Below are 13,558 nucleotides of genomic sequence, written 5' to 3' on the forward strand. Positions count from 1 at the left end.
ATAGAAATGTAAGTAACAGAAAGGGGAAAAGTTACCTGCATTGATGAGGTCAGGGTCAACTTCATTTTCAGATGGATAGGGTCCCTAATTCAACAACAACAACAACAACAACAAATATTGAATCTTTGTTCTAACCATATATTCAATGAACTCATCCATAAGTATTAACCTCCCCAGCCATATTTACAGCAGTCTTCAACAAACTGGACTACAGCTGAACTACAGGTCCTATTTCACACAAGGGGATGATAGGAACTGTAGTCCTATTTATCTGGAAGGCCTTGGCTGGAGTAGGCTAATGGATGGGTTTCTGTATTATCTCTGTTCTCTCCTTACCAAACCAAGGACGCCATTTTCACTCTGCAGATGCACAGTTATATCCGGACTGATGAAGTTGCTTGCAAGTAGGGGAATGCCGATACCCAAGTTAGCTTTAATTAATTAAGTTAAGGTTTCATTCAACTTTTATCTACATTTCTTGTTCCATTGTGCCTTCAGAAACAAGGAAGCAAAGAACTTTCACCATGGCTAAAGGATACCATACATGCCATCTGCAAATTCAAGAGCGGCCCGCCGGATAATCCTTTCTCTTACATTATCACCGCTTTTCTTCTGTTTGCTCGGAGAGTCCTCAGCTTTACGAAGTGATAATCTCTAAAGAAAAAAAAAGGAGAGCAAGAAATTGGTGTTTCTTCCATGTGACATCCGGAACAAGCAAATGTCTTAAAGAGATCTTAAATAAAGAGATGCTCCTTTACACTGAGGTACTTTAAAATAGTAAGAAATAGTATTAGGTGGGCCTGGACTATATATAGCAATTTTCTCTGAGTTGAGAGATGTACTTGGTTTTTGAATAAAGTCTTGGGATCTGCATGCCAAAAATATCAAGTGAAAAAGGGTCAAAAGCTTACTTTCATTTTTATATGCTCAAAGGTGGAAGGACTTATAAATATCTACAATGGTAGAATGGATGGTGAAGCTGGTGGAATTAGCAGAGATGGTGAAATCGATCAAAGATTTTGGCAAATTTTATTTTTACTTGTAAACCATTATTGGACTTTTTGAGAGAAACTGAAGGAAATGAAAAGCTGATTTTGGAATTTCATTCAGAAATATTTTTTTTCCTATTTTTCTTTCTGTGTTTTTACTTTTATTGCCTTCTGAGCCATTTTCTTTTTCTAATTTTCTATTTGTTTATCTTTTAACTTCATATCTTTTTGGAAATCTAATAAATTATTAAAAATGCTTGCTTTTATTTTTTTTAAAATGTGCATTTAATTAAAATTAATAATAGGCAATATTTTTGCACAAAAGGGACAGAATGGAAGAAAAGTTGTGCTGAATGTTGAATGTAGTAGAGAGTATCTGGATTGAACTAAGTGGAGGAACAAATGCTGACAATGCCATTATTCATGTCTATTATCATCATGCAAGCAAGGAGATGATGCATATCATGCATTCTTAACAGCGGAGGCATAATAGTAGACTTTAATTAATTAAACATGTTAGGAGACAAGACCTCTTGCTTTTTACTTTATAGAGTATATAATATGTTCTCTCTATATAGTATATATATTACATCAGGGGTGTCAAACTCAATTTTATTGAGGTCCGCATCAGGGTTGTGTTTGACCTTGGGGGGCCAGGGTGGGTGTGGCCAGTTCAATGTCACTCGTGTCAGAGTGCATAACCCAGGTGTGAAATGCTTCCAGATCAGACCAGATCATCCAATCTGGTAGCGATTTTTCCTTGTGATTCGGCGATCCGGTAGCAATCGCCACTTGGGTGTCATTATCTTCTGCACATGCACAGGTTTTGTGTATGCGCAGAAGGTGTGCGTGCACGGTGCATGCGCTTCTGAACCGGTAAGGAAGGTAAATAGATTTCACCCCAGCATAACCCTAACCCTCTACCCTTTCATCTATGCTATAATATTTAGAAAGGAAAAAAAGAAAACAACCCTAAAACATAGCCCAAACAAAATAAATCACACACACATATGCACACACACACGCACACATTTAAAATCCACGTATGGTAAATTCATAATTTTTCTCAGGTTTCAAATTTTTGCTACATGGTTCAGCCTGAAAGGAAAACCTCTGAATTTTGCTTCTCTTCCTGATATAATTTCTGGGCATGAGTACCTGACTGTAAGTTAATTTGATTCCCGGGAATTGCCTGGACATGTCCCCTGCAGCTCTCTTTGTAACATTTCTAAGATGTGATTTGCCTTCTTAGAGTTCAGAGAATGACTGGCCTATGGTCACTCAACTGGCTTCATACTTCATTCTGACTTTATTGGAAGTGATTGGGTGCTCTTGCAGAATTTGTTAATTAATTTTCAATATCCCCAGAAGGTTGTATGGGAGCTGCATGCACCCCTGGGCCTTTAGACAGTAAGTTTCTGGTTTATGCTACGATCTGTATCAGTAGTACAGTCAGCTGTACACTAAGGATATTTCCAGAGGGTCTTATCCTGATTACACCATTGTAGTACACAGAAATTCAGACTTAGTCAAGGAATGGGTGCCTAGGCTGCTCTCTAGCCTACGACTGTTCAGGTGGGAGGGCTTGTTTTCTAATTGATAGAAGTCAATAGTCAATAGATTGATTGATTAGTTAGATTAGGGGTGATTTCATACAAATGAAATATCAAGGGTAAATTATTCTTATGAGCCGCAGTGGCGCAGTTAGAGTGCAGTACTGCAGGCTACTTCTGCTGATTGCCAGCTATTTGGCAGTTCAAATCTCACCAGGCTCAAGGTTGACTCAGCCTTCCATCCTTCCAAGGTCGGTAAAATGAGGACCCAAATTGTTGGTGGCAACATACTGACTGCAGTATGTAAAACTGCTTAGGGCTGTAAAGCACTGTGAAGCGGTATATAAGTCTAAGTGCTTTCCCTATTCTAAGATCAAAGAACAAAGCAGGCAAGTTTAATATCACTGCTGAGCTCAACAGTATTTACAGTACTCACATTTGTTTTCCACTCTCCTCCCTTGAGTCCGAGTGGTGAACATCAAGCAATAAAAACAGAAGCTGACACTAATAATAAAAGCTCAAAATTATCTGTTAGTGTGTATTCTTTTCTGCTTTCCATAGTCACTGCTGTGTTATGGATTTAGTACCAATTTGGGACAACTAAGTACAACACTATATGTTATTAAAAGGCAACACTCTGTTCCAAGAACTGACAAATCCATGAACTATGATTATTTCCTATAGGATGTGTTGAAAGGGGGTGGGGGTACATATAAAAAAATCCATATCCAGTAAAGCTACTTTGTGCAATTTAATTTAGAACATCTGGAGAATATTATAAATCAATGTAGGTAAGTAAATAAAATGGGAAGAGGAGAAACCTTCACCCTTCCCTATGTCAACTCATGGCCTGGCTACTGTTGTGCACTCTACATGGGGCTGCCCTTGAAAACCATCAGGAAACTTCAATTGGTCCAGAAGGCAGTAGCACAATTCAAGGTGCTTGAATAAAGCCCAACATGGCAAAGAGCCTTGTTATTTGAAGACTGCCTGTCCCCCATAGCATCTGCTTGACTGATTTGATCTGATCGGGGTGGACGCTCCAATTCCTTTAATTAAACCATTCCATCTATTGGGATCACGGAAGGGTGCTTTGTCTATAGCAGCACTACTACATGAGGTTCCCCTGAAGATCTGGATGGGGTCTCTGCTGTTGTTCAGAAGAGCAGCGAAGACTTAGTCCTTCATCCAGGCCCTTTGGCAAGAGAGAATGAGGCTCTTCGCTTCATTCCATCTGGTTTGTCACACTTGCCAGCTTTTATTGTTTTTATTGCAATTTCTTTATTCGATTGTTGCAGGCTGCCCCCAAATCATTGGGAGTTGGGTGACATGCAAGTTTAATAAATAATAATAATAATCCAGTAATGCTCCACAATATCAGTCCTTTCTCATCAACTGTTCCATCATTTTTTCAAGATGAAATGCCAGTGTTTGAAGTGAGTATGTGATTTGCAAGGGGCACGCAAAATGAATAATTCCTAAGAATTATCCAAATGTAGACTCTACTTCTCTCCTCCCCTCAACAAGCTTTTTCTAAGCAATCCAAGCCTATTCACACAGACAACAGAGCAAACATAAAACCTTTTTCAACTTCTGCATCAAGACAGGGCTGGTGCAGGGCCTCGTCTCCTTTTAATAATTATTACAAAATATTACTCTTTAAGTCTAGTACAAGTCTAGAACATATGTTAAAGAGTAATATTTGCAATGGCAGCTCAGAAAGGAAATACAATACATGTACAATGAACAACACACACCCTCGTTCTCCAAAATGAATGCCAAGTAATATTTGTTATGGCTCAACACAAGCCCTGCAATGAACTACTTTGAGACAGAAGAGATGTCAGTCCTACAAAGTAGAGCAGATGAAGAAACAGATATTACGTATGCCTAAAACTAGTTGTGAAGTTTCCGAAAGATGCCCTAATTAATTCATGAGCCATGAGCCAAACTTCAAAAGAAATACAGTCATTTATTAGGAGCACTATTTCGGCAATATTCGGATGCAGTTAGAACTAATCCCACGTAGATTTACGTTCCCCTATGACCCTGTCTCTCCCCTCCTTCCTGGCCATGTCATAAATCACGTTCTCCAATTAACCACTTTGGCTGGCTGTGAAATCCAACACCCTCCTTCTGATTGCAGTAAGAAAGCATGTATGGAATGTCGCTTCAGTTAGGGAAATCAATCAGCTCTATCAGTTCACCCTCTCTCCTGCTCATGGCAACTTGAAAGCTTTGCAAGTTGACACTAGTCTTATTAGAATGGGTGTAGTAAGAGAATCTTTGCAAGTCTGAATGTGTTTCCCTCCTCCTTCTTTTATGTTCTTGTGTCTGCATTTTCAGAAATCTCTGTCTATGTATAGACTTAAGCAGGGGTGGGTTCCATTTACCTTTACTACCGGTTCGCAACAGGAGCACACGTGCACACACACGCTTCTGCGTATGTGCAAATCATCCATGATGACGTCTGGGCAGGTGGGTGGAGCCTCCCGCCACCATTATTATCGGTTTGCAAGAACCAGACCGAACCGGGAGCAACCCACCACTGGACTTAAGCCACGTTTATCTTATTACTATTATTAACAGTATTACTGAAAGTGCTAGGACAGGGGTCTGCAACCTTAAACACTCAAAGAGCCATTTGGATCCATTTCCCACAGAAAAGAAAAAACCGGGAGCCACAAAACCTTTTCCATGCCTGACTATTTATTGAGCAGCCACAAAACTAGCACATGTAGTTGAATTAAAAGTTCTGTTTTCTTTGGAAAGTTTTCTTTTTTGGGATTTATTCATGGTTGGCCTACCAGGGGTTGAAAAGCTCTGTAAATTGCATGCTGGCTGGTGTCACACATTGGCAGTTGTGATACATATTTTAAGTGTCAGGGAGCCGCAGCAGAGGGGTGAAAGAGCCACATGTGGCTCCAGAGCCACAGGTTGCTGACCCCTGTGCTAGGAGAACCAAACAGGAGAATTGTGCAATGTGTATTTTGCAACAAACAACACCTGCACAGATGTTTGTCTACATGAGGTCCCAAGAAGGATGTCACAAACTTTGAGCAATCCTCAACTTAAAGTGATTTATATTGACAAGGTAACCTAGAGCCAAATAATCAAAATAATCAAAATAATCCTCATGGATTATTGCAAGGACTTACAGACATCAACCTGAATACAAGCCAAGGATTGTTTTAAAAGTAATAATAATTTTTGGACTGCTGCTGGTTGGTTTTTTAAAAAAATAATCTGTTGTCCTGGTGGAATAAATCAGTGCTTTATTCAAGACAGATGGTTTTATTTGGCAGAATGAATTTTCAACAGGGGTTGCAAAAGGGGAAATGAAGTTTTATCATCTCCACGGTTGCAAGAACAGTGTATGCGAGAGACCTGAATATTCCTATATGCATTATGCAGAGCTGTGGATCAATGGCCAGGCTGCTACTGTAAGGTCCAGGGACACGGCTTCTGGTCTAAATCCGCAGCTTGTTATCTTGGCCTCTGCTTCTTATTTGAAATTTGAACATCAAGAGCATAAATATCTTAACACAGTTATTGGGAGGGGGGAAATGAGATAAAGAGAATTTAGGCATTTCTTTGGCTATTTTACTCACACAACTGCAATTGGGCCAAATATATGACTGCAATTATTCCTCCTTTAATAAGATAAAAGCTATCTTTCTTTGCCAGGCTCCCTAGTTAAATCTGCTTTATACCAGAATCCTCACCCTGCAGGCAGTGGAAAACTGTATTACGTCCAATATAATTTCTATCTGAAAATGCAATCAGCACCTTATAGATGGATGCTATTTTTATAGACCCTTTCCGCAGTTCCTGTTCCCCTCAACATCCCACAACTCGGTAAATAGGGAAGCTTGAAGCTTCATTGTCTGTTTACCAAGAAAGATCCCTAGGAGGATGAAAAAAAAATAAGTAAACCCAATTCAACCCCAGCTGCAACTGTGATCCAGGCTATATAAAACATTTCAAAACAAGAGGACAAAAAGAAGGAGGAGTCACAAGGGTGAAAGAAAACAGACCCGAAGAAAAGGAAAGGTGAAGGGCAGTTGAAGATGCAGCTGAATAATAAGATGGCAAATCGACACAGAGACCTTTTGACTGAATGTGAAGAAATAAAGAAACTGCAGGGACTTGCTCAGACAGTTACCAGGAGTCAACATTGACGCAAAGGTGAAGGCTAAATAAATAAAATAAAATAAGAGAGAGAGAGAGAAACAGAGAGAGAGAGAGAGAAAGGAGGAGGAGGAAAGGGAGAGAGAGAGGGAGAGAGGGAGGGAGGGAGGGAGGGAGGGAGGAAGGGAGGAAGGAAGGAAGGAAGGAAGGAAGGAAGGAAGGAAGGAAGGAAGGAAGGAAGGAAGGAAGGAAGGAAGGAAGGAAGGAAGAAAAGCAATATTAGAAAACTAGGCTCAAACTGGGAATGTGAAGAGCTGTTGTTTTGGCATTTTTGTGGATGTGTGACTTTGAGTCAATATTGATTCCTGGTGATTGCTTGGACAAGTCTCTGTAGTTTTCTTAGCAAGATTTTTCAGAAGTGGGTTGTTGTTGTCTCTTTCCTAGGACTGAGAAAGAACAACTAGCTCAAGTTTACCCAGCTGGCTTCATACCTAAAGCAGGACTAGAACTCTCAGTCTCTCAGTTTCTAACTTGGTATCCCAACTGTTACACCAAACTGGCTCTCATTTTTGGCACTACCAAATATAAAAAGAGAGAGCAAAACTGTTTCGGCTGTCATCCCATGGATCTCTTCCTTTTGTAAGCTTCTCTTAAGAAAAAGGGGGAAAAAAACAATGCCAGAGACACATCTGCTATGAACCAATCATTTGACTGCAACTGCAACAAGTAAGATTACAACAACAGATGATGCTTCTATTTATGGTCTAATTTCCTTCACAGAACTCAAGACACAGAACTTCATACATAGAATTCAGAGCAATCTGAAAGTGGGGTCCCCTTAATATCAGCAAATTGATGTATCACATACCCTAAGAAATAACCCCAGATCAAAGTTATTCCTTAGGAGTGATGGCCCCCCGTAAGGGAATCAAAGATTACCATCGTTCTATAAGGAAATGACTTTTTAAGTTATCTACTGTCTACACATGATTTTGTATAAAGCATAGATCAGATTTGCCTGTGCTGAATGTCTGGAGGTGAGAGGGATAGGAGATTACCTGTCTCTGGAGACTCAGCACATGAAACTGTTCCTCGATTCTCGCTATAATCCCCACATCCAAACTAACATTGCAAGTGGAAACATTTTGCAAGCACACCCATAGCCACAGACCAGTTCCAAACCCACCTAGGAGTTACCTCAATTCTTTTTTCATACTTGTCCCCTTTGATGAGACGATGGACGTAGATTTTGGGGACATGGATATCTTCGGGGTGAAATGACCCTACATCAACAATTTCTTCTACCTGGAATGATAAGAAAATAGGAAAGATAAAGACAGACTTTAGTGCAGTATACCACATGATTTCGACAAGAATAAGGAGAGTGCAGTTTTCCCTTATTTAGCCCTCTCTTCCAGATGTGCTAGTACTACAATGCCCAGAAATATTAGCACACACAGTCCAAAGCTGTTCTTGCAATGAATTATGGGAGTTGTCATCCCAATACATCAAAAGAGTAATTTGAGGATGATTTGTTCAGAGAATGGAATGGAATGGAATGGAATGGAATGGAATGGAATGGAATGGAATAGAATAGAATAGAATAGAATAGAATAGAATAGAATAGAATAGAATAGAATAGAATAGAATAGAATAGAATAGAATAGAATAGAATAGCAGAGTTGGAAGGGACCTTGGAGGTCTTCTAGTCCAATCCCCTGCTTAGGCAGGAAATCTTATACATTTTAGACAAATGGTTATCCAATCTCTTCTTAAAAACTTCCAGTGTTAGAGCATTCACAACTTCTGGAGGCAAGTTGTTCCATTGATTAATTGTTCTGTCAGGAAATTTCTCCTTAGTTCTAAGTTGCTTCTTTCCTTGATTAGTTGCACCCATTGCTTCTTGTCCTACCCTCAGGTGTTTTGGAGAATAGCTTGACTCCCTCTTCTTTGTGGCAGCCCCTGAGATACTGGAACACTGCTATCATGTCCCCTTTAGTCCTTCTTTTCACTGCTCCACACATGGGATGTAACTGGGAATGAATCCGAGCGATTTTGTCCCTCAAGTGTTGAACAAATTCCTCTACACGGCCTTGAAAATGATCACCTAACCCCCCTTGTCCCAGAAGTGCATGGGTGATCCAGAACAGGGCCACCGGGCGACACTAGAATAGAACTCATTAAAGTAAGAAGTCTTACAGTTTCAAAATATCATTTAAGCACATGCCAATGAATTACTGCCTAAATTACTGCAGTCTTTCCCAATACTAATTACTTGCTATGGCCCATTTACCGCTAAGATCTCTTCCATTTATTCCTAATAAACATATGGATGCAAATGGTTGCATATGGCCTCAGATGAGAAGAAGTAGAGACAACAAACCAGAGTGATGATCGGTGAAAAAAAAACAAATGTGCAGTTATCAATTTGACAGGCACAAAACCCCAAATACTATTTTTTCCATTCTGCCTTTACCTACTAGTGACCACTACACAACAGAAAACCAAAGCAGAAAAGGAAGTCAATGAATGTTATTATTCTCGAAAATCATCAATTCATCATTCACAAGCCGTTCATATAACAACACCTTTAAGGTCTGAAAAAGAAAACGTAATTAAATAAAATGAGATAAAAACCAGATAATTCTTTACCACGAAACATATCTAGTAAGGGTACAGCCTTAACTACTGCAATCCAATCTATGACCTGGAATTCCTGGATTAAAACCTGTGCTTCAGGCCAGAGAATATACAATGTTCCCAGGAAGCACCTGTTCCCAGTAAACCCAGTGAGTCTGTTTGTAGTAAATATCTGTTTAACTCTGATAACTTAGTATCATCAAGTTATAACGCATGCCATTCATTCTGTGAGTGCCCCTATAAAATGTCTGTGGAGATTTTCAGTCATCCAGGTCATGGTTGTCCCAAAGGTGCTTTTTTCAGGAGGAAACTGGACTTCTTGTTTTTCTTTGAAGACGTTTCACTTCTCCTCCAAGAAGCTTCTTCAGCTCTGAGTCTATAGTGGGGAACGGAAGGATTTATATTTCTTGCAGAGAGCTCGTCAATAACTTTCTAAAAGAATGCAAATGACCAGCTGCCTGCAAGGAATATAAATCCTTCCATTCCCCAACATCCAGTCAGAACTGAAGAAGCTTCTTGGACGAGAAGCGAACGTCTTCAAAGAAAAACAAGAAGTCCAGTTGCCTCCTGAAAAAAAGCACCTTTGGGCCCCATAAAATATTCTCACCATCCCAAAAGATTTCCATACAGAGCTGGACAAGAAGGCACAGGCTTAATAATAAATCAGCCTTTCCTAACCAAGTGTCTCAATTCTATAGAGCATACAAGTCCCAGAACCGACTTCTGTTACTCCTCACACATATGCAAACAAATTGGTGAAAATTGTACTAAATCATATGAAAACATTATGAAAAAGATTGCAGATTTCCTCCAGGTTTACACATTCTGTACTTAACCTGCCCTCTCTTTTTATATTTTTTACTATTACTATCATCATCATCATCATCATCATCATCATCATCACCATCATTGCCATTTATACCGACTACCAGATAGATCTGACTGACTGGATATGGTACTTTTGACTAGTGGTGTCTTGTTAGAGATCTAGGATAGCTAATTATATTGGAGCAATGTGGCACCATTCAATTCTATAATTGTTGGGTTGAAATTCTATCCATTTCTATTGTGTTTAGCTGCTTTTGGTAGGCACCAAATGCATCTACTACTCTTGGCACCAATACTAATTTCCACATTCATTCTATTTAAAGATTTTTATATTTCCTTATTTTTTAGTTCTTTTTAAATGATTTTTTTTATCCTGCCTATTAATTAATTAAGTGAACATATCTAGTACTCTTTCCTCTTCCTATTTTCCCCATAACTACTACCCTTTGAGGTGAGTTGGGCTGAGAGACTGTGACTGGCCCAAAGTCTCCCAGCTGGCACTCATACCAAGGCGAGACTAAATTTCACAGTCTCCTAGGCCAGTTGCATCACCATTAGACCCAACCAGATCTCTTTTCTAGTTCTTTCCCAACTATTTCCCTTCTATTTCCAATGGTTGTAGTGTCAATTATACATGCTTGCTTCTTCATAACTGCAGTCATGTATGGCTTATTATGAGTTAAATGCTTATCAGTTTGTATCTGGAAATTTTACAGGTTCTTAACCTCTTTGTTCTCAACCACTTTTTCAATATTGCGATTCTATCAATTCTTTCCATTAAGTTATAATTAGGTAATAACATCCAATGAATGATCCCAATGAATGAAAGTGGCTTCTTTATTGTGTCTTTCCAAATATTCCACCTGTACCATCTTCTTACTTCCATATATAGGTGACTTAAGACTATAATTGGGACCAGAATTTCAACAAGTACAAGTGTCAGAATTCAGCAAAAAGGTCACAAATCACAATCACGTGACTTCAGGATGCTTCAACTAGTCCTGAATCTGAGCCAGTTGCCAAGCACACAAATTGCAATCATGCAATCCTAGAAGTGGTGCAAGTATAGATTCTAAGTCACTTTTTCCAAGGCTGTCGTAACTTTGAACTGTTATTAAGTGATTTGTAATTAGTTGAGGACTACCTGTACTGGGTGTTCAAAAGACTTTCCACTTCTCCTTCTATTATTACTTTAAAAGGCCTTCTACAAAGTGCCTGCCTCCACCATCATCATGTAAATGGACCTATAAGCTTTCTCAGAAAATTAAAAAGATGAGCACCTAGAACCCAGTGCTTTGAAGGATACTAAAGTGCCCCCAAAAGAACAAATGTAAGATAACCAGAAAACCTGTGGAGAACAGGCAACTAGAAAGGTGGTAGGAAGCAGAAAATATGTCTTGTAACTGAAGATCCTAAGATCTTCACTGTGTTATATGGATAAATTTTCCCTCTCCTCTGCAGCAGCTTTCATAAGTACCTGCAATGCGTTTTCAAAATTTCAAATACCTCTACCAGCTTTCAAAGGCTAACAAGGCTTGTTTAAGTTCATAGTACTTGTAATAGCTAGATTCTCACTAACTTGGGAACTTGGGAAGGATTTGATAGCGGTTTATCTGATCAATCTTCAATTGGCAATCTAGATTCATTGCTGGTTTTATCATTTTTGTTATAGTACATTTAATGCACTGTTTTCTACAAATGTTTAGAAAAAATAATTGACAATAGGCTGCAGTCAATAGGGCACATGTAGCAAACAGATGCACAGAAAATACATCTAAATTGAATGGGATGATTTGACCCAGAAATCCAACTGGCTTGATAAAGTTGTTTTACGCTAAAAGTGCTGGCTAATATTATATGAATTAGATAAATTTATGGACTTCTTTTTAAGTTGTTTTGGGGATCTGAAAAACGTGCTTCCTATACATTCATTTGGGAAATAAATTCTTATAATTCTGGAAAACAAGGGAAGCCTGAAACAAAGGAAAATTAAGATTGAATAAACTATAAACTATAAACTATAAATAAACTATAAACTATAATAAACTTGTATAAACCCTTTTTAACTTGTATAAACCCTTTTTAAGAATCTTCAAACATTCAATAAAAACTATAAATACCAATATTTAGGTGAGAAGTGGAACTCATTCAATGCTGCCACACACCGTAATGAGATCCATTGTACCTGAGAGAACAGAATAATAATGGAACAGGACAGCTGTTGCTAAGCAACCTGGGATACATTGCAGGATTTTTAATTACATTTATTTAATTAGTTATGGGTGAAAGAATTCTACACTGTGTAGAATCCGCATCCTCAAAATTCATCTTGAATCTGTCAAAACTCAAAGGAAAATACAGACCTTTGTTTTTCTAGCTTCTTCCACTGACAAGGAAAAAAACACACAATTTGCGAAGAACATAACAAAGGAGAAGACAAGGGGAAGAAAAACAGAGTGGAGGATGAAAAGGATAGAGGGAGTAGAGGCAGATACGGGGACTGAAATACAGAGTGCAAGGAGATTCCTGGTTTAAGTCTTCTTCAACCTGGTCCAGGTGCATTGGGCTACCAATCCTGTAGGATCAACACATCTGAAGGGTGCCAGCTTGGTGAAGGCTGTTCTTAATCCTGTTTTTTATTAAATGTTACATCTTTCCACGATCAAAGGCAGAAAGTCCTTCCCGCTGTAGGATTGGTTGAAGACATCAAAAGGCCAAACAAAAAGACCAACCCGTCGTTCAACGTTCAACAGCCTCACTTCCTAAATGGTTATCTGCCACTGAATTTAATAGATGACAAGCTTTATAAGCAGATCATCTATTTGACTTTGTCCAACCCTTCCTCCCCCATCGAGTTTTTCCTTAAGACTAGCTTTACAACATGATAAGCCTTTTTTTGATGGAAGCACATAGACAATTTCGATTAGGTTCAGAAGCTAAGCAAGTTTGAGTTTGGTAAGCATTTGTATGGGCGCCCCCCCGCCCCCCAAGAATCCCAGTGTCAACCGTGAAGTTGGCTGAACAGTGGCCATTTTCTTTTTGTGTAGTTTCTAGGGAGGTTGCTTTTCTCACAGCTTCAGGGCTGACACAGCCTGGAGTGAAGAGGCTGGTGTGTGTGTGTAGAGAGATTAGCTGGGGTGTGTAGCCTAAATAAAATTCTTTCCCCTGGGAATCAAGGACGTTCGTGCAGGGCGGAGACTGAGGCCATCTCGCAACTGGACTGTATGCTGATTGGATCATATGGCTGAGACTCTGGGGGCAGGAATAATGAAGTTTTACTTTTAATTAGGGGAGGAACCGGCGCCAATTTAGAGCCAGTTTTTCACCAGGAAGTTGCCAATTTGATATGTCCTAACAAAATGTTCTTTGAGGATCTTGCCTGCCTCGGAGTTCTTATTGAATAGGACCTATTATTTG

General features: G+C 39.2%; 1 protein-coding gene across 1 annotated transcript in view; it reads right to left on the minus strand.

Annotated features, from left to right (window-relative positions):
- OXCT1 (3-oxoacid CoA-transferase 1) overlaps positions 1-13,558 on the minus strand; it is a 68,098-nt gene that overhangs the window by 23,578 nt on the left and 30,962 nt on the right. The window contains exons 8-11 of the mRNA XM_034440806.2: positions 7,871-7,978; positions 540-654; positions 337-431; positions 36-84 (exon numbers count right to left, since the gene is read on the minus strand). Of these exons, the coding sequence (XP_034296697.2) occupies positions 36-84; positions 337-431; positions 540-654; positions 7,871-7,978 (367 nt within the window). The remainder of the gene's footprint in view (positions 1-35; positions 85-336; positions 432-539; positions 655-7,870; positions 7,979-13,558) is intronic.

This window comes from Pantherophis guttatus, chromosome 2, assembly GCF_059756535.1.
Source record: "Pantherophis guttatus breed Tessera chromosome 2, ASM5975653v1, whole genome shotgun sequence".
Taxonomy (NCBI): domain Eukaryota; kingdom Metazoa; phylum Chordata; class Lepidosauria; order Squamata; family Colubridae; genus Pantherophis; species Pantherophis guttatus.